General features: G+C 37.1%; 1 protein-coding gene across 3 annotated transcripts in view; it reads left to right on the top strand.

Moving 5' to 3' along the window:
- The first annotated feature begins 481 nt into the window (after positions 1-481).
- trpv6 (transient receptor potential cation channel, subfamily V, member 6) overlaps positions 482-21983 on the top strand; it is a 26555-nt gene continuing 5053 nt past the window's right edge. Inside the window, exons 1-14 of one of the 3 annotated variants that reach the window (XM_087284823.1) lie at positions 482-564; positions 3281-3429; positions 4747-4844; positions 8171-8293; positions 8382-8522; positions 11769-11867; positions 11970-12145; positions 12240-12386; positions 13444-13523; positions 14973-15108; positions 15187-15273; positions 16891-16967; positions 18519-18684; positions 18763-18829. In XM_087284823.1, coding sequence (XP_087140949.1) covers positions 3311-3429; positions 4747-4844; positions 8171-8293; positions 8382-8522; positions 11769-11867; positions 11970-12145; positions 12240-12386; positions 13444-13523; positions 14973-15108; positions 15187-15273; positions 16891-16967; positions 18519-18684; positions 18763-18829 — 1516 coding nt within the window. In that variant the 5' untranslated portion in view covers positions 482-564; positions 3281-3310. 3 annotated transcript variants of the gene reach the window in all.

Here is a 21983-nt window from a genome sequence, read left to right as displayed (position 1 = left end):
ATGGTCAAAAGCATACATTATTTCATTTCATTCATTTCAACCACACAGAAAAACTACTGGAAATAAAAAAAAAATAGAAACACATTACAAATGCAATTAAATCCATAGAAATTGAACTAAAACCAGTTCATTTGAATCGTTTCAATAGGGTTTTCATGACATACAGTATTCAGCTGGGATTTTTTGTTATAACATGCCACCAATAGAAAGCAAAAATTACCAGCAGAGACCCACAGCTTCCATTTAAACCCATATAATTTCTATTGTAACCCTTTAAACCATTACAAAACCATCAGAACTTCTGTTGATATTTTTGGATATTGATAATTCCATTTATAATGTCCCAATCTGTCCTGATCCACACTCGCTGGGCTCCTAAATTCCTGGTATCTTACTCTGTCCACCTGTGAGTGACGTCCTCCTCCCTCCTTTCTTGAATCAGCTAAAAGTATAAATACTGATGTCAGACTCCTTACCTTCTGTTGTCCTCCAACAGACAAACAAACATGCTATTCATCAGTTACTAAAATTACATTGGGACTACGTATTTAGGATTTTTGCAAGGTAGGTGAATATCGCTTTCAATCTGACAACTTTAAAATAACAGAAAATTGCTAATTATGGCGAATAGCTAATTTGTTGAGATGTTTTTTGGTATTTCACCAGTTTGTTTGTTTGTTTGTTTGTTTGTTTGTTTGTTTGTTTTAAGATTGTGGTAACATATGAATTTATTTTATTGTAGTCTGAGTTTTGTAAAACAACATTATTTGTACACTCTCAGAAAAAAATGGTAATAATGTACCAAAGAAGGTATAAACCCTTGTCACTGGGGCAGTACTTTTTATGGGACAGAATTGTACCTTAAGACAAAGAAACAAATTTGTACCATTGCAGTTTGTACCTTTAAGATCATGATTTGTACCATGGAAAACCAAAATGTACCTTTGTTTTTTTAAAACCTGCAGATATTGTACCTTCATCAAACATACAAATGTTTTACCAGTTGTTTTGTATTATTGCATTAAAGAACTTAATAATATTGTTTATGAGTTTCCTTAAACATATGCTTTAAAATGATGATTTTTGTTTTAATATGAAAAATTATTCATAAATCACTTTTCCTTTTCAGTAATACTTATTTAGATATTGTAACAAAGAAGAAGTTGTCCAACACTTCTGTACATTCTCAGAAGTAAAGGTACAGGTGCTGTCACTGGGGCAGTACCTTTTTAAAAGATACATATTAGTATCCAAAGAGTCCACAGTGGTACCTAAAAGGTGCATTAGTACACAAATGTACCTAAAAAGTACCTCTGAAGTACAATTATGGGCGCTTCAGGTACAAATATGTACCGTTTGTCCTGCCCCAGTGACCGCTCCTTTATTTCTTAAAGTGTATCTTTTTATGAGAGCAATTATGTACCTTCATTTCAACTGTACCATAAAAGGTACAGAACAGTATCATAAGAGGCCTTTTCTGTACCATATAAGGTACACCTTTTACGAAGGTACAAAACTGGCCCTTAAGGAATATTATTTGTACTACTGTGTACCTTTTTTTCTGAGAGTGTAGTAGTGATATATATTAATATTTTACACAATATATAGAATATCAAATGTTTTGATTCATCGTGTATGGATTGGATTACACCCACCAAACATATGTAATACATCGAATGTACAAAAACAAGAAATGAGACTCTCGTAGTCATGAAATAGATCTGTTACTACACTGTAAAACCCAGCAGTCAACTTTATTAAATGAAATAAGTGTAGTTAACTCAAAATTGACTGAAAGTTAATTCTACTCATTTGGAAAAAGAGTTTTGAACTCAGTGTTGAAGGTAATGGGCTAATTAAATACTTCATTACTTTAACTTAAACGGAGTAAGTACACTGTACTCATACAGATTAGTTTTTTTTTATCAATTTTTTTTGTTGCAATCGGTTTCCTCAAACGGTTTGAGTTGCCTGAACTTATTGGGTTTTACAGTATTCAGTTGATTTGAGTTCTCTTTATTTATTGGGTTTTACTGTGCTCAGATTGCTTCATTTACTCAAATGGATTAGGTTCACAGTACTCATTATGATTAGTTTTTGAACTTAAATGGTTTATCTGTTTCCTCAAATGGCTTGAGTTACCTTAAAGGTTCAGGACACCCTGGAGAACTTTTTTTTATATATTAACAGATGTGTATGTGTTGAGCATCAGTTAGGACAATGTTAGCACCTGTCAGCTTTAATTGTGGGGAAAACTGGATAATTTTGAGCTTTTGTCAGCTAATTTCAGCTTCCGGGTTTAAAATTATTTTTGGCGAGGGATCAAAATCGGCGACGTAGCGCAGTACCGCAAGTGCAATGATGACGCGTCGGTTTCTCATTATTATTAAAAGCAGAGTTTCCTTATCCTATAAGAAGAGCCGGCTGCTTAATTATTCATGAGAGCATGACAGCACGTGCTTTCCGAAGGCAAGGCAGACGCAGACCAGTGCCAAGCTCAAGCTGTGAGACACGGACCCACGGCACGAAGTAGCCGTTTATGAAGGCTCGTATGTGTTTGTTTCCATGATCCACGGGGTTTGTTGCATGTTTTCCCCCGCGATCCTGTCAGGGCCGATCATACAGTAAAGCTGTGTGTGTGCTGCAAGCATTTTTGTCGGGAGAGCAGCACAAGAATTGGAGAATGGCGGATGTTGTCTTGTATCAGAAGTTCATTCACATTCAGACACATCGCTGTACTGCTGTGTTTGCCTTAATCTGAGTCTGCATTTAGATCTATGATTCAGACCCAGGGATTGAGGGAGAAGTCCTCATTTATAGTGTTTATATGAACACGATTATCTTTATAATTATATAAATTGTGGTTGTCTGTATATGAAATTACGAATAACAAATGTAGCAGGGCATTAAATTACTGTTTATTTCTTTGCATTTTACCTTTGTAAAACTCATGCGTCTCCTCACGGTTTGTCTCAATTTGTGAGCTAACTGACATCAACAGTTGTTCGCTCCCCTTCTCCCCTGCTGGCCACGCCCACTCCTGCCCTATGCTCGTGGAGCTCCACGCCCATTAATCATGCATCTTTTGAAAAAATTCTGAAGTAGACTTTAACCGAAAGTGGGGGGTGTCATGGCCCTTTAACCTATTGGGTTTTACAGTGTATGAGTTTTAAATGATAAATTACTATATTCAAGTAATTTTGAGAGAGAAAGAGTGGACTAGCAGGGAATCTGCTTTGCCTATGTGGTAATTTTAATATTGTTTAGATTTTCTAGTCAGTCTTGTTGGTCTCGGTGTCCTCCTGAAATCATGCCACCCGCCATATCTGGTGAAATAAACCACTGGTGGAGACAAATGCGGTTCCGCCTTCAGCATAAAAAGGGATGGAATGAAATGTTGGATGAGACCTTCCTAATGCAGACCAAAAGGTAAAGAACTGTCTCTTATTAGTACAATGATTAGAAAATACATTTGCATTGATTGTTCTTATTAGATTGAATATGTGATTTAGATTTTTCTCTCATTAATTAAATAAATACACAATAAAAATGAAAGAGGTGAGAAAACAGCAGTAATGAAGTTCTGTGATTTACTGTCATCGTGTCGACTGATAAAAGTTTATGGTTTCCGTCCAACTATTGTCATGTGCATTTGAACACAATGCTCATTCGATGAAAACACATCTGAATAGATTTCAGCATGCGGGAACGGCACAGCAGCTCAGTGGTTAGCACTGTCACCTTACAGCAAGAAGGTCACTGGTTCAAGTCCTGGTTGGCCAGTTGGCTTTTCTGTGTGGAGTTTGCATGTTCTTTCTGTGTTGGCATGGGTTTCCCCCACAGGCACTATAGGTGAATTGGATAAACTAAATTGTCCATAGTGTATGAGTGTGTGTGTGTGTGTGTGAATGAGTGTGTACGGGTGTTTCCAAGTACTGGGTTGCAGCTGGAAGAGCATCCACTGTGTAAAACATATGCTGGAATAGTTGTCGATTCATTCTGCTGTGGCAACCTCTGATTAATTAAAGACTAAGCCGAAGGAAAATGAATAAGCGAATTTCAACATGCTCATCAAAAAAGTAATGTGATTTTGATTAAACATATAGTGTAATTGGATGACATTAATGAACAAACATCTGAAATGTTGTTTGGTCATTCCAAAATCCCTCAGACAAAGTCTGTCATCAAAGTGGTTTGATATTATTACCTTCCAAAACTGTGGTTGAGCAACTGTGCTCTCAAAAGCCAAAAAACGTTCACTGTGTTTCGTCATTATCTTTTGAGGTGCAAGTAATTCATAATAATAAAAAAATCTCCACAATGGTTTCTCATACTGCTGCATACTTCTTTTTGATTTTTGACTCTTTGAATGAAAATGTGCTTTATTTGCAAATGTTTTATGCAAATTTGATAATCCAATTTTGTGTATTAAATCTAATTTAGCATGTTTGGATAAAAACATAGCTAACGACAGTAGAGATTATGTCTTTCAGAATTTATTTGATATATAAGCATTTATTTTATGTATCTCAAAATGGAAAAGAGTGTGTGTGAACATCACAATAAAACAGCTGTTAATATATGACAACTTTAAGTTGTTTCTTAATTGACTGCAGAACATTGTAAAGAAGTTGCAAAGACAAAATGTTTATAAAATGTAAATAGCTCCACATTTCATTGCAAACAGTATTTAAGGTAAAGCATGTCCTGATTTCAGCTGTAGTAATTTCTCTGTTTGTTCTGCAGAGTAAACGACATCCCACTGTTTTCCGCCACTAAGGAGAATAATGCAGCCTGCATAAAGAAACTGCTTGACTGTTCATCTACTGATATCTTTGAGAGAGGTAAATAGCACTTTTTGCCATTATTTACAGGACAGGAAAATGTCCTTACACTGTTGATATAAATGATTACGGCTGTTATGATCAAAGTGAAATGTGAAAATGACTTCAGAGTGTCAATTCATGGCATCATATGTTTTTACACGTCTGTGCATGTTGCACCAGATTTCATTAAACTTTTTTGCAGTGCTCATAATCAATCCAAACTTATAATCAATCCAAACATTTCCACAGCACACTGACAGAAATTTTGGCATGACAGCTCTTTGAGAGATTTATATTTTTTCAGAGCTATGGTGTGCATGTTTCAGTATATACAGTTGAAGTCAGAGTTATTAGCCCCCCTGAATTATTAGACCCCCCCACCACCACCACCAATTTCTGTTTTACAGAGAGAAGAATTTTTCAGCACATTTTTAAAGATAACAGTTTTAATAACTCATCTCTAATAACTGATTTATTTTATCTTTGCCAAAATGACAGTAAATAATATTTAATTAGATATCTATCAAGACACTTAGCAGCTTAAAGTGACATTTAAAGGCTTGACTTGGTTAACTAGGTTAACTAGGCAGGTTATGGTAAATAGGCAAGTTGTTGTATAACGATGGTTTGTTCTGTAGACTATCAAAAAAATATAGCTAAAAGGGGCTAATAATTTTGACCCTTAAAACGGTGTTTAAAAAATTAGACTTATTAATAAGACTTATTTTTATTGTTAAAAATATTATCAGACATACTGTGAAAATTTCCTTGCTCTGTTAAACATCATTTGGGATATATATATATATAAAGGAAAAAACTTCAACTGTATGTCTGTCTGGGCTACCTTGCAGAATGGCTTTACACTAATGTATTAAACTATTTGTGCCTGTACTTCTTTGCAGACATGATTAACACTAGTGTACCATGTGTGCCTGGGCTACCTTGCAATAAGGGTTAGCAGTAGGGACTTGAGTAACCTTCAAACTTTCGGCCCTTCTGTAAATTTTTCCTTCTTTTTCAAATATTTCTCAAATTATGTAAAGCAGAGTAAGACATTTCCCCATTATATTCTGTAATCTCTTATCTTTTGGAAAAAGTCTAGAATAAAAGCAGTTTTTATTTTTTTTAAACAAATTCAATGTCAATATTATTAGCCCCCTTAAGCAATATTTTTTTCAATTGGCTAGAACAAACCACTGTTATAAAATGCTTTGCCTAATTAATGTAAAATTTAAGTTAAATTAATTAACCCAGTTACGCCTTAAAATTGCACTTTAAGCTGAATACTAGTATCTTAAAACATATCTATTGAAATATTAAGTACTGTTATGGCAAACATAAAAGGAATCAGTTGTTATAAAATTAGTCATTAAAAGTATTATTCCTAAAAATGTGTTGAAAAGGGCAGCATAGTGGCTCAGTGATTAGCACTGTCACCTCGCAGCATGGAGGTTGCTGGTTCAAGTCCCTGCTGTGCCATTTCTGTGTGGAGTGCGCATGTGGGTTTCCTCTGGGTGATCCAGTTTCTCCCGAGTCCAAAGACATGCGCTTTAGGTGAATTAATAAACTAAATTAACCATGGTGTGTGAGTGTGTGTGTGTGTGAATGTGAGAGTGTGGGTGTTTTTCAGTACTGGGTTTTGGCTGGAAAGGCATCTGCTGCTCATATGTCGGAATAGTTAGTGGTTCATTCTGCTGTAGTGACCCCTTATAAATAAGGGACTAAGGTGAAGGAGAATGAACGAATGTATTGAAACATTTGTTAAACTGAATGATTATGACTTCAACAGTATATATTCCACACCATATATAGATACACTGGAAGGCAGCCAGGCAACAGAGTGGCGACATAATGTGCATGTGTCCTACCAGTTCAGCACGGTTGTTTTAACATGCCTAGAATTCCAGGCTGAGAACAATTAGTAACATTTACAACGGTCAAGCATGATAGTGGATAAGCAGCTTAAATTACTATGTGTGCCTGGGCTACTTTACAGGCAGACTTTACACTAGTGTACTAGGTTATGTCAAAGAGCATAGAATCACCAAAAGGTGACACTCTAGTGCAATTTATGAAACAGCCACTAGAGGGCGCAGCGACCATTTTGGAATGAAAACTCCAATAGAACAGCAGCATATTGTAAGTCTGTAAAATAAACTATTGAAAGTGCTGATGATTGTCATAGTAAGTGTTGTATTGTCGTCTTTCAGGTTGTATCTCAGCTTTAATGCACTTTTTAAATAAACACATCAAAAACAAAGCAGCTGCTTGCCATCGCGAAAGCAATAAGATCCAATGAACAGCCAATCACTTTCACTCCAAAATGGTGGAATTCGGGGCTGTTGCTGGGCACTGCTTTTGCAATGGAACATTCTATTGAGTGTCGCCTCTTGGTCATTCTAAGCTCTTTGACTATGTAGTATTAGCGCTAGTCACTTATGTGACCTTGCGCAAAGGTTTAGCCCAAGCAGCAAATCTTTTAAAATGGCATATATTTGAAATACAATGTGTTATTTGTCACTAATGCAACGTGCAGCTGGACTTAGCCAGACATATTAACGTAACTAAATGAACTAATTAAACCAATTTGATTCCTTGAATTGGCTGACCAAATGTTTAAGCAGCCGGGTATGACATTACAAAACAGTTCATCTGTTGTCTCCGAACATGCTTTTAAAAAACTGATGTTAATGTTTAAACACATGAAACTTGCAACGCAATCTCATGGCAATTCGTGGCTTTTTGCTTTAGTGGCTAATTTTAGTGAATGCGTACAATTTAATTTGTGCAATTTAGTACAATTTGCTCGTCACCCAATGACGGTTGGGATTAGGGGTGGGGTTAGGTGCCACGCCTCCTTTTTAAAATCGGACATTTTCGTACGACAGTACTTGTACGAATTTGTACGATTTAGCCACCAAACTGACAAAACGTAAAATACTTACGTTTCCTCGTGAGATCAGGCTGAAACTTGTAATCATGGAGCCTGAATTGAAATGTATGAGTGCTTACTTAAAACAGTGAGCAGATCAGCAAAAGGATTAAATTTAGGGATTATCTTCACTTATCTTAACTTAATTTTCAGACAGCTATCCCAAAAACGTACTGTAGATTGCTATTCCAAATAATACAAGATATTTAAATATTGAGAAGCAAGCCCATTGGCTGCTCACCTGCGCCTTATTTAACAATATGGTTAGAAGCAAACTGGATAGGACTTACAGCCTTCGTTTCATGGCGGTTTCATGACAGAACGTTGCTTTAATGTCTTAATATCTAACAATGCACTGAATGATAAATACAGATTGTAAATGTGTCTCTGACATTGTGTGTGTTTGTTGCAGGTGAGCTTGGAGAGACAGCTCTGCATGTTGCTGTGATGAATGATAACTTTGAAGCAGCGGTGGCTTTAATGAATGGAGCCCCGGAGCTCATCAACGAGCCCATGACATCTGAACTCTACCATGGTCATTATTAGAAACAGACACTTCCTCAAACAAATAAATATGACTGTTCACACTGTAAAATCTTAAGCAAGTGTGCTCTGATTGACAGGTTTAACAGCCCTTCACATCGCTGTGATTAATCAGAATCCTAACTTAATCTGGGAGATGATAAAAAGAGGAGCTGATGTGACGACACCCAGAGTCACAGGCATGTACTTCCGCAAAAGAAGAGAAGGCCTGTTTTACTATGGTGAGACATATGCTTCTATTGTGGTAATCATTTTTAGCTATTGTTCGTATGGTCACACTCTGTTAGCTACTATATGGTACATGCATGGAATAAAGAAGAATTGTTAGGTATAATGTCCATATTGTGGTCATGTTGTATTGCAAAATGTTGTTGAAGTGGGATACTGTTACGTTTAGCAACCAGTGGTTTACTGGAATTGGTGGATTTAAAGGTGGGTTAAGTGGAGTTTGTAAGGTCAGCAGTGTAGATTTACTGAACTGTAATTACATGCAGAAGGACATTATACAGTATTGGCCAGGCCCGGATTGGCTAATCAGGAGGACCGGGAGAATTCCCGGTGGGCCGGTCCGTTTTTTGGCCGCGAGGGCCGGTGTCCCTAGCTCCAGAATCTGTTGCTCTCAGCTGTCACACTTTTTAAATTAATTTATTTATTTACTTGACCACAGTCTTCTTATTCATTATTTTATTCAATTTTTCTTTATATATATATATATATATATATATATATATATATATATATATATATATATATAAAACCAGCCTGCAGGTTCATGATGATATAACTCAGATGAGTCACTCTTTATTAAACAGCTCTTGTGGTCCAGTGGATAGCACGATAGAGTATGATGCTGCCGATCCGGGATTGATCCTCGTTTGAATATGATTATTTATTTATTTATTTTTATTGTTAAGACATATAATACTGTTAGGGTAGTTTAACATTTTAAGTTATAAAGCAGCTGTTTTCTTTTAAAAAAAGACGTGATAGTGTAATTAGAAACTGAATTGGAAATGACCTTATTTTATAAGTTAGTCAGTCATGAACTGAGGTGGGCCGGTATGAGGCTTGAAACTCCAGGGCTGAAAAGGAGTCCCCACTCCGGCCCTGGTATTGGCCTAAATGTTTGGAGGGGACATTTGCGTATTATTTGCTTTTAATGACTGTTAAAAATTAAGTGATAGCTTATAATTGGAAAGAGGAGAAAAATATATTTGCTAAGTAAGAAACAAAATATGTCAGGAAATAAATTACATACTGACTCCAATAAAATATTATATACACTCACCGGCCACTTTATTAGGTAAACCTTATTAGTACCGGGTTGGACCCTATTTTGCCTTCAGAACTGCCTTAATCCTTCATGGCAGAGATTCAAAAAGGTACTGGAAATATTCCTCAGGGATTTTGGTCCATATTGACGTGATAGCATCACAGAGTTGCTTAAGATTAGTCAGGTGCACATCCATGATGCGAATCTCCATTTCCACCACATTTGGTGACTGTGGAGGCCATTTGAGTACTGTGAACTCATTGTCATGTTCAACAAAACCTGTCTGAGATGATTCGCGCTTTATGACATGGTGCGTTATCCTGCTGGAAGTAGCTATCAGAAGATGGATAGACTGTGGTTATCATAAACAAATAAAATGCAGAACACTGTTTTACACTCTCTGTGCACAGCTGCAAAATACACTTAGAAAACAGAGTAACATCAGTATGTTTTAGTACAAAGGGCCAAGAAATGACTTTAAAGGGTAACATATTTAAAATGTAATGCAATTTATTAAATAGTACTTAACACTTATTATGAAGTGTGTTTGTTTTTTTTAAATGTAAACATTTTATCCGCTTGCTAAGTGGTGACGTGTTTGTGACTTATGTATACTGTTTCCGGGTCCAAGCCGCCACTCATTTGCGTGGAGAAATCATTCGTTTAACATCACATTTTATTCCTATCACACATTAAAGTTAATTTTATATAAAGTCATAGTGTACACAACAATTTCTGGGCTTGCTGCATAACAAATACCAAATTTTTTACAATTTATAAAAAATGAATCACTTTCTGGCCATCGGATATTAGGCATGGACATATATATTGCGATCGTGATTTTCGAAAGCCTTAAAACGCTTTGTAAACGTTTATTGTTACCATTTCATGAGTCTCCCCATTCAGTTGAATAGAGCGCTTGGACCCGGAAGCCGCTTTTATTATAATGTGTCTATTTAATATGATAAAGTATAAATATTATGTTCTCTTTTGTATTGTAATTATTATATTAAATTTTGTATTGTAATTATTTTATTCAAACAATATTTTGTCTGGGTTTTAGTCTTTTAATGAATATCTAAACATTATTAGGGGTGTAACCGATCAGGATTTATCTGTGATTCAAATGGATCACAACCCAACTATTTTTTTTTTACTTTACTTAATTTGTATCGATCGCAAAGAGATCACCTCTGACATCATTCAAATCACATGAAAGCATTTAGGCTTTCCTTTAAAATATAATAATGATGAAAGAAGTTATGGTAGGTTATTCAGGATGTGGTGGGTTTCTCAGGTTATTAAAGGGGTTTTCTCTCACTACTTGTTTAGCTTGCATGTATAAGCTGCACAATTAAACATTAAAAGATCGGGATCTTAACACCCACGCAACAAATTATAACTGCTGGTGATTTGCATATGTTTATTAATCCTTCAAATTGCTCCATTCAAATCTGTGTTTGAAACACGCAAAGATCGAGAAAATGATGCAGACTTTAGTTTTTTGAGTTAGTTATGAAGTTAAAAACAGTTAAATGACACAGAAGTACTGGCTTAATAGTTTGGATAAAACCACTGATGTTTATGGTAAAGATTACAATCACTGTCATATGCATTTAACTTGATGCTCAAAAATGGAAGTTGTAGGCAGCAATTACATTATTTAACCAATAGGTGGCTTTAAAAATATACCACAGAATAATTCTTCAAAAATGATCCATCTAGCAATGAATCCAGTGGTGTAGCGGATGGGCCGGCCTGGCCACCGTGTGATGGGAGGGCCTGGCGTGGTAACAGTCCCCTTTAAGTTCTGTTTGTTAAAAACGAAAAGTGTCTTGCAGTACTGTTTGTAATAAATGAAAAGCAAATTACATTTGTCTTCACTCCTTTTTGGCTGACTCGAAAAATGGCCCGATCCATGACTAAAAAAACCATAATGTCATCGTAACGGTGAGATTTGTGATCCATTACACCACTAAACATAACACTAAAGCTTCCAGTCAGTGGCAGCAAGTTGAAAATTCTAACACTTAATTTAAAAGTCAAGCAAATGACTGCACATGTGCTTTAACAAAACTTTACTCTTTGTTGTGTGATATTGCTAAATTACGATATTATCATAGACGATATATTTCACACACCTTTCAGGAGAGTTTCAGTTTCTCATGGAAATGAATACATTTTGTGTGTTTAGGTGAACACATCCTGGCATTTGCAGCCTGTGTGGGTAATAAAGACATCATGTCCATGCTGATAAAAGCTGGGGCTAATATTCGGGCTCAAGATTCCCGGGGTAAGAAAAATGACCCTGCTTCCATAAATATTAGTTATCTTACTCCCAATGTGAGATAAATATCTGCATATGTGGTTGTGACTCTTTTTCACTCACAAACAGGCAACACCATCCTGCACCTGTTGGTTTTGCAGCCCAATAAAACAACTGCATGTCAGATATTTGACTTCTTGCTGGCTCAAGATGCAGAACAGGACTCTGCTCTTCCTCTAGACATGGTCCCAAACTACAAAGGCCTTACACCCTTCAAACTCGCTGCAAGGGATGGCAATGTTGTGGTGAGAGAGAGATTTTTAAATGGATTTCTTCCAAGAATATGCCTCTTATTGGTCACAATACTGCAACAGTTATATTTTGTGTATTGATGCACAGGTCTTCCAGCACTTGGTCAACCGCAGAAAGGTTGTTCAGTGGAGTCTGGGACCAGTATCCTCCTACCTTTATGACCTGACAGAGATAGACTCCAGGGTCGATGAACACTCAGTGCTTGAGATTATTGCCACCAGTCACAAAAAAGAGGTTTGTCACATAGACTGTAAAAGATATGGACGTAGTATCCGTGACGTCACCCATAGTTTTCTGAAGAAAGCAAAAGAAGCTACAATAGGCGAGGCCAACCATTGTCATTTTGTTCGCACGTCATCGCACCGACTGGGGGGATACCAAACAAGGGCAAAGAGACCGAGTGTAAGCGGAGCTACAGACGCCTGCTAGCATTTTGCTTACACAGACTTGTCTTTGGGAGAAATGCTTAAGACTTCATTACCTGCGACTCATTTGTGTTCTGACCACATGTGCTTGGTGGTACACTATATCAACAAAGTGTTTAGACTTTTAAAAACACTTGTAATGCATTAAGCCACTAAGCATTGTTCTTATTACGCTTTTCTGAATTATTAGCCCCCCTGTTTATTTTTTTCGCCAATTTCTATTTAACGGAAAGATTTCTTCAACACATTTCTAAGCATAATAGTTTTAATAACTCATTTCCAATACCTGATTTATTTTACCTTTGCCATGATGACGGTAAATAATATTTGACTAGATATTTTTTAAGACACTTCTATACAGCTTAAAGTGACATTTAAAGGCTTGGTTAATTGTGTTAACTAGGCAGGTTAGGGTAATTAGGCAAGTTATTGTATGAAGATTGTTTGTTCTGTAGACTATCAAAAAAAATGTTAGCTTATATGGGCTAATAATTTTGTTCTTAAAATGGTGCTTAAAAAATGAATAACTGCTTTTATTTTAGCCGAAATAAAACAAATAAGACTTTCTCCAGGAAAAAAATCAAAATTTTAGACATACTGTGCAAATTTTCTTAGTCTGTTAAACATCAATTGGGAAATATTTTAAAAGGAAAAAAAATTAAGGGGGGGGGGGGGGCTAATAATTATGACTTCAACTGTAGTTGTTTAGTATCAAACAAATCAGTTTGGTATTGACATTCTTCCAAATATCTTTTTTTGTGTTCTGCAGAACAAAGAAATTAGACCATGAGTAAACAATAACAGAATTGGGATTTTGAGTGAACTAACCCTTTAAGAAAGTACTGTATGTGATTTGTTTGTCTCAGGCCAGAAGAATTCTTGAGTTGACTCCAGTCCGACAGCTCATCACGCTCAAGTGGAATCTGTATGGAAAACATTACTTCAGGTACTAATGCATACTATAAAACACAGCATTTCATTTAGCTATTATTTAAAAAAAAATATATATATATATATTTTTTTTTTTTTTTAACTTTTTTATAAATAACATTTTATTAAAAATTATCTAACCTACAGATATTTTCAGTTTTAGATTAAATGAGAATCTTTGAACATATGAATATTTTCAATAATATACTTTACTAATGTGGGATATTTTTAATAAAATACCATTACTCAGCAATATATATTATTTTAATGTCTTTACTTTATAAATTCCTAAATCATACACCAGATAAACATGTACAAATGTAAAGTGATTTGTCTGTTTTCAGGTCAATCAGTTTATTTTTCACTTTGAAAAATAACTAGTGGTGGGCAAAGATTAATCGCATCAAAATAAAAAAAGTGGTTTTAAACATAATATATATATATGTGTGTGTGTGTGTGTGTGTGTGTGTGTGTGTGTGTGTGTGTGTGTGTGTGTGTGTGTGTTTTATACATTTATTTTCTATATGTAATACACACACATACATAAAAACAATTTTTTGTCACATAAATATTTGAATTTTGATATAATTTGTTTCATTTACATATATTTTATATCTAAATATAAATACATATTTTTTTTAAATACATGCAAGCATGTGTGTGTTTATATATACCAAATAAATAAACATAGCATGCATAGCACACACATATATGTCAAAAAATATACATTTTGGATAACATTAATTGCAATTAATCTTTACCCAGCACTGAAAATAACATTTATCTCTATTAAACTCAACTTAAACTGCAGTAAAGCACACATTTTAATCAGGTCACAGTAAGCCATTTGTGTTTAAAAGACATCTAATAGAAACAAAATTTAATAAACGTCCATATTGAACAATTGTCTAAAATGAACTAGTCATCAAATAGTCAGGAATGAATGACTACAAATGCACTGTCTAATCCAGGTGTGGGCAAACTTGATCCTGGAGGGCTAGTGGCCTGCATAGTTTAGCTCCAACCCTATTCAAACAGACCTCCATAGAGTTCAAGTGATCTTTGAAGAAATTGATTGGTTTGTTCAGGTGTGTTTGACTAGTGTTGGAACAAAACTCTGCAGGAACACCGGCCCTCGAGGATCAAGTTTGCCCATCCCTGGTCTAATCTCTCTATTAGATTTTGACCTACAGCCAAAATGTAGCCTTGCTTCACCCAAGATGTCTATGTGTAGACGTCTGTGAGATTTCTTTTAAACACAAAATTACTTGTGTCTGCGTTTATGCATTCCCTTGAAATCAGAAACAAGTTGTCATTGTTGTACCTGTTTTTCCTCAGCTCACATGTTTAGTAGCTTCGAGCTTTTCCACATATTCAGCATTGTTTCCTGATTTTATCACATTTACAGCAGCCTGTTTATCATTTCAGCAGAACTGATGATGTTGCCCTGTTGTTGTGTTTACAGGTCACTGATGGTGATCTACCTGGTGTACATTAGCATATTCACTGTGTGTTGTATAAACCGCCCTCTGAAGGGCATTCCAGAGAATTACACCAAAGCAAGCAACGACCACACCATAAAAATAAAAAAAACCTTCAAGGTGTGAAACGTTACTGTTTATTATTAAATTAGTGTGCACTTGTGTCTGCGAGTATCTGACCCCTCTCTTTGTGTTTAGGAAAGCTATCAGTCATATACAGATCAACTGCGTCTAATTGGAGAGATAATCAGTCTCATTGGAGCCATCATTATACTGCTGATAGAGGTCAGCTAAATGTTCCCACACATCTCGCTCTGGCTTTAGAACCATTATGCCATCCACTTTTTTGCATGTTATGACTCTGTTTTAAAGTATGAATTGCACTAGTAAATTGGAGAAATTCTATTCAAAATAACTGTAACAAATCATTTAAAATAATAAGTTTGTGCTACTTTAATCCATGTACTTAGTGCATTTTTGAGTTTATTCATGAAGTGAAATGATGAACAAAAGTATGCTGACACATACACAGAATTTACCTGATTTGTATTACACCTATCCATAATGAGCACACACACACACACACCACGGAATAGTTAGAGGTCCAGTGCCTTGCTTAAGGCTCTCACCTATGATTGATGAATCTGAGGTGAATTGAGGGTGGAAGAAAGCACTGTAAGGTTCATGGAAAATCTGGAATATTGTGCCATTTAAAAAGGTTAGTTCCAGACATTTAATGTCAGGGAATTTTTTTTTCTAAGTCATGGAATATCAAGGATTTTGTTTGTCAATTCTATACCCTGCTTTTTTTTTTATTTACAACCTCATGTAAGTTAAATTTAATGTACAAAAATCCTCCATATTTAACTCAACATTCAGTTAATACAAACCAATATTTTTACTGTTGGCTTGAAAGTGAGCACTTTCCAAAAGACTGGTTTTAAAAAGTAGAACTTTTACAAAATCTGAGGTGAAACATTACACAGTCACAGTGGCTATTGAAGTCTTGCAAAATGTTATTCCTGCTTAAACCTTTTTAAAAAGCACAACAGCAGCCTGTTTTTCCAAATTCAATAGTCAGGGCAAGTAGGCATGGGCCGGTATATGATTCTAACGGTATGATAACCTTAGATAAAAAATCAGGGTTTCACAGTATTGTGATCACTGCTCTAATAGATTATATATTTTAAATGTCTGAGTAAAAAACAAAAACTTTTTGAACAATAATGTTTATTTTGAGAAACATCTCAAATATTTTAGAACAATAAACTTGTCAGTATGAACAATTCAAATGAATCATTGACTTCTGCTGCCTTCGTTAGTTTCAAAAACACAGATTTATTCACAATTTAAACCGACGTCTTTGGATATCTTTTCTGCTGGAGATACTGTTGTGCTAAAAAAGCTAAAAATAAATTAATAAATAAAAAATGTTTAAAAAATCTTACATATACTGTAGGAATGATAGAACAAAAAAAATGGCATTTTTTAAACCTTGACTTTTCCAAACCAATGTATACCTTGAAATTGCTTACCGTCCCATGCCTAAGTTCAAGTCAGGGAATTTGATATTTGGCTTAGAGCGGGAACCCTGGCACTGGTTGTACACTACCCCCCACCTAAAACCTGCAACCTTCGGTTTACTGACTATCTAACCATTAGGCCAGAATAATAAGTCTTATAAGTTGCTTTTTAATATTGGATGGATGAACTCTAACTCTAACCCCTCACTCTAAGTTTTTAAATACAACATTTTAATGGAAGTCAAAACATCTTAATGGAATTTACTCCCATAATCCACACAAAGCATCATGGGACGTAGGAAAGATGTAGATAACATGCATCGAATGTATTGCCATTGTAGAAAAACACTCATACTTGTATGTATTTTGTCATGTTCAGATTCCCGGTATTTTGGCAGTGGGGGTTAAACGCTTTTTTGGCCAGACTGCTCTTGGTGGCCTCTTCCATGTCACTTTGTAAGTTTTTGTTATAGGCTAAGTGTTGTAGAAAAATGTCTGGTAAATGCACTTATTATGCACATAAATGTTTACATTGTACTCAAATTTTTTAAATGATCTGTATAAAATTACAAATGTAATTAATTTCTATAATTACAATAATAAGTATTAACCCACCAAGCACTGCCCACGGACCTGTGGCTAAACGTCTGATGCATACGGCAAACGTTTCTGAAAATTTTAGCAGATTTATTTATCTTGAAAATAGTTCAAGTCAAGTGTTTAGCAATTTCAATCAGTTTGTCTGGGAACAAGCTGCGATGTTTATTTCAGTCGGTGTCTACATACGCGTCCTACTGATTTCCTTTATGTTTTGCTGAATGGTCATTAAGCATATTGATGCGTCGTTGTTGTAATAATAATTAATAATAATAATTCCTTACATTTATACACATCTCCTCATCCACCACCAGTGTGCAACTGGATGACACGATGGTAGCCATTTTGCGCCAGACCGCACACCACACACCAGCTGATTAGTGGAGAGGAGACAGAGTGATGAAGCCTGTTATGATATGGGCAGGGTTAGGAGGCCATAATGGTTAAACCCCTACTATTTTTCGATGGACATGCTGGGATTCTTAATGACCATAGAGACTCGGTTTAACATCTCATCTGAAAGACGTCGCTCACTGAGCCGTATAGAGTCCCCGTCCCCTAATGCCATCCCTCACCGGCATTAAGACCCACACAGACTGCAGGTTGGGCGCCCCCTGCTGGCCTCACTAACACCACTTCCGGAAGCATCCTAGCTTTCCCATGTGGTCTCCCATCCAGGTACTGATTGGGCACAGCCCTGTTTAGCTTCAGTGGGCGACCATGTGAGAGTTGCAGAGAGCTAGCTGCCTGCCAGGGGTGCTCAGCCCTGTTTCTGGAGATCTACCTTCCTGCAGAGTTTAGCTCCAGCCTGAATCAAACACACCTGAACCAATTAATTAGGACCTGAACAGCACTTGGTAATTACAGGCAGGTGTGTTTAATGTGGGTTAAACTGAAATCTGCAGGAAGATAGATCTCCAGGAATAAGGTTGGTCACCCCTATTGTATGCACTGCCGGGCTGGTATTCAGTGCACATTTCAGCACCTCTAAACATGACGCAGCACAAACTGAATGGTGATAGGCTGGTTAACTCGTCAAATAGCATCGTGGGGTTCCTTGACCCTTCAAATCGGCCAAAGTTCCCTGACCTTTAGCCATTAGTCTGAGGTTTTGCTATGCAAGACTAATCCACCCCCTTACACCTTACCCCACTTATCCATACCCTCAAACCTATTCCACCTTAGTAGCACCACAAGTGTTTTGCAATACAATATAAACACAATAAGTGCATTGTACTTGTTTTTGCTGCAAGTGAAATAAAGTCTATCTATCTATCTATCTATCTATCTATCTATCTATCTATCTATCTATCTATCTATCTATCTATCTATCTATCTATCTATCTATCTATCTATCTAATTCAATCAGTTTGACTGCATGCATTCACTCAAACTCTCATTTCATTTCAGGATCAGCTACGCTTTGCTGGTTTTGCTTTTGTGTGGGCTGCGAGTCACTGGAATACAAGGAGAATTGATTCCGATGGCTTTTTCTCTGATTCTTGGCTGGTTCAGTCTTGTGTACTTTGCCCGGGGTTTCGAGATGCTGGGACCCTACGTCATTGTGATACAGAAGGTGGGGTGATTCTCTGGTTTGAAGATCAACCATAAATATAATATGCATTTTTTTTTAAATATGGATGTTGTTTTGCAGTCAATATTTGGAGATATAACAAAGTTCATGTGGTTGTCCATCATCTTCCTCATTGGATCTTCTGCTGGTTAGTTCAAATACATTTACACTGTATTCATGTGAAGTGCTGGGTAGATTAATAAAAAGTTGTAGTTAGTTTCTGATTCTAAATTGCTTGCCAAAATTGCCAACAAAGTCGATTTTGTTTCTTTATGCTGATTGATCAACAGCTTTATTCACAGCACAGAGACATTAAAGGGTTAATTCACCCAAAAAAGAAAATTATGATATTATTTATCCTTGTGTTGTTCCAACCCCATGAGACCTTTGCTCATCTTTAAAACACAAATTAAGATATTGTAAAATAACTCTGAGGCCTCTCTGATCCTCCATAGACTGCAATAGTCCCAACACCTTTAAAGTCCAAAAAAGTAACAAAAACGCTGCGTCCCAAATCGCATACTTATGCACTATTCTTCGCCATTTTGTAGTATAAATAGTATAAGTAGTGTGTTCACACTGAAAACTCTAAAAATAATAAGTGCACTTTAATTACCCGGATGATGCACTCATTCAGCCAGTAAAATGAAGTGTGTAATGATGGACACTTCACGCACTCAACGACCGCAGGTTTGCTTACGTAGCGGAAGGGGCGGAGCTATCGGACGCACATGTTGAATAACTTAATTTATTTTGGATGGTGAAAGCAAAATTCTTCTACGAGAGTGATTATAGCGCCTCCCGATGGTGAATGCGGCAACACTCACGGCAGGTATTATTTGATAATTCGGCCGTTTACTTCAATGATTTGGCAACCGTCAAATGTCATCAGGGAAACGGTTTGAATTTCCGCTTAGTAAAAAAACATTAGTGTGCCATTTGGGACGACACTACATACATATACTACCCTGTTGAGTGTGTAAGTGCATAAGTACATAGTGCATGAGTGCATAGTGTATAGTGTGCCATTTGGGACGCAGCTATTGTAAAAACATTCCACGTCACTTCAGTGGTTCAGTGGTAATAATACAAAGCTCTGATTTTGTGTACCAAAAAAAATATTTTATTGCATGTCAGATTGGGTTGACACTTACTATGGGCAATTTGACATATGTGCCATTAGAGTCAGCAGCACCACACACCAGCGTCATATTGCCTGTACCCTGACCTGGGGTAATTAAAGGGAAAAAAATTGACACAAAAGTGTTCTTGGAGCTTTGTATGATCATAGTTAAACGACTAAAGTCAAAATATTTTGACAATGCTGTTTAATCAGAGACAGACAGCTCCTGAATTTCATCTAAAATATCTTAATTTATGTTGTGAAGATGAACAGGTCTCAGGGGTTTAAAAGAACATGAGGGTGAGCAAATAATATCAATAATTTTTGTTTTTTGGGTAAACTAACATTGCTTAGTTATCCTGTGTATCACCGCTCCCCACTCTTAGCAATTAACTTTAACAAAAAATTAATTAATTAAAAAAATTTGTTTTTTAAAGATTTATTATTTATGTAACAAAGTGTGAGTGACCGTTGTCCACTTTTGATTTTGAGAGCACATCCTTCTCTCTGTCAAAGTCTTTTCAAAAGGTACATGCTGTGATGTGTGCATATCTGTGGCGCATTTATTGTGTATGACCATACACCCAAAGCGCTTCACAATCATGAGGGGGGTCTCTCCACACCACCACCAGTGTGCAGCATCTACTTATATGATGCGAAGGCAGCCACAGGACAACGGCGCCAGTGTGCTCACCACACACCAGTTATTGTTGGAGTGGAGAGACAGTGAAAAGCCAATTTGGTGGATGAGGATGATTGGGAGGCCATGATGAGTAAGGGCCAATGGAGGGAATTTGGCCAGGACACCGGGGTTACACCCCTACTCTTTACGAGAAGTGCCATGGGATTTTGAAAGACCACAGAGAGTCAGGACCTCGATTTAATGTCTCATCTGAAAGACGGCACACACTGACAGTGTAGTGTCCCCTTCACTTTTACTGGGGCATTAGGACTCACACAGACTGCAGGTTGAGCGACCCCTGCTGTCCTCAATAACACCACTTCCAACTGCAACCTAGCTTTCCCATGTGGTCTCACATCCAGGTACTGACCAGGCTCAGCCCTGCTTAGCTTCGGTGAGTAACCAATCTTTGAGCTGCAGGGTAATATGGCCATCTAAAAAAAGTTAGGATGATTCTAAAGGCTGATTTATACTTCTGCGTCAAGCGCACGCGTATGGTACGGCGTTGACGCATAACCCTTCGCCGTGGCCGTCGGCGTCACTGACGTGCACCTCTCAAAAAATGTAACTACACGTCGCAACGACGCATAGCACAAGCTCTGTGATTGGTCGGCTTGGTAGCGTTGACGAGTCTGGGAGGGACCGAGAGCCGCGCGAATGGCGCGAGTGATTGTTTACAAGTGTGGAGTCCCGTGAAGGAGCTCTGGATGGAAAGTTTTGTTCTGTGTTTACCTCATAGTTAAAGCTGCTGCACGTCTGCCAGTTCCTGCCTCAAAATGAGCGAGTTTGAGCCACTTGTACATCCAGGAAGTGTTCAGGAAAAGCAAAACAGCAGCGAAGAAACTCGACACAGAGGAACATTTACACCTTAATGCCAACTAGCGTTTCGGAAGTGTTAATGCAGACCAACAGAGACAGCGCGCAGAAGTATAAATGCACAGCTACGCGCGTTGCATGCGCCGTGGGTCACGCCGGTCACTTGACACAGAAGTATAAACCAGGCTTAAGGACCCATCCACTTTAGAGGCTGCAGGAGTTATTATTAGGGGGCTCAATTCATCCAACAGCCCATCACCAAAGCCTTATCATGGTGGAGTGGTTTGAGTGCCTAAATGATCCGAGAAGCTATGTCGTTAGGGGCTAAATGCACTTAATAGGGTCTCCAAAAACAAAATACTCCTAGGTGATAGGACAGACTGTGTGGTTCAAAAACTTTTGACATGGGACTTCCCTCCTGTAGACCAGTGCATTGTGGAACTGAGGGTGGTTGAAGGCTAGGGCCATGACAACCTGATCCTTGGACACAGAAACCCGCTCTTGGGACAAGGAATATCAACTTACTGAGTGGAAGGACCCTAAGCTTGTGTGGGAGGTTGAATGGTATGGGCTAGAGATAGTAAGGCTCACCTCTATGCACAGTTGGGCTCTGTAACTAAACTTTTTGAGAAGGGTTGGACTCAATTCTACTCTGGGTTTGCCCACAGTGAAAGGTGGTGA

This window comes from Danio rerio, chromosome 16 (genome assembly GCF_052040795.2).
Source record: "Danio rerio strain M-AB ecotype USA chromosome 16, GRCz13ab, whole genome shotgun sequence".
Taxonomy (NCBI): Eukaryota; Metazoa; Chordata; class Actinopteri; order Cypriniformes; family Danionidae; genus Danio; species Danio rerio.
Note: the sequence above shows the minus strand (reverse complement) of the source record. Positions and strands in the feature narration are given on the sequence as shown.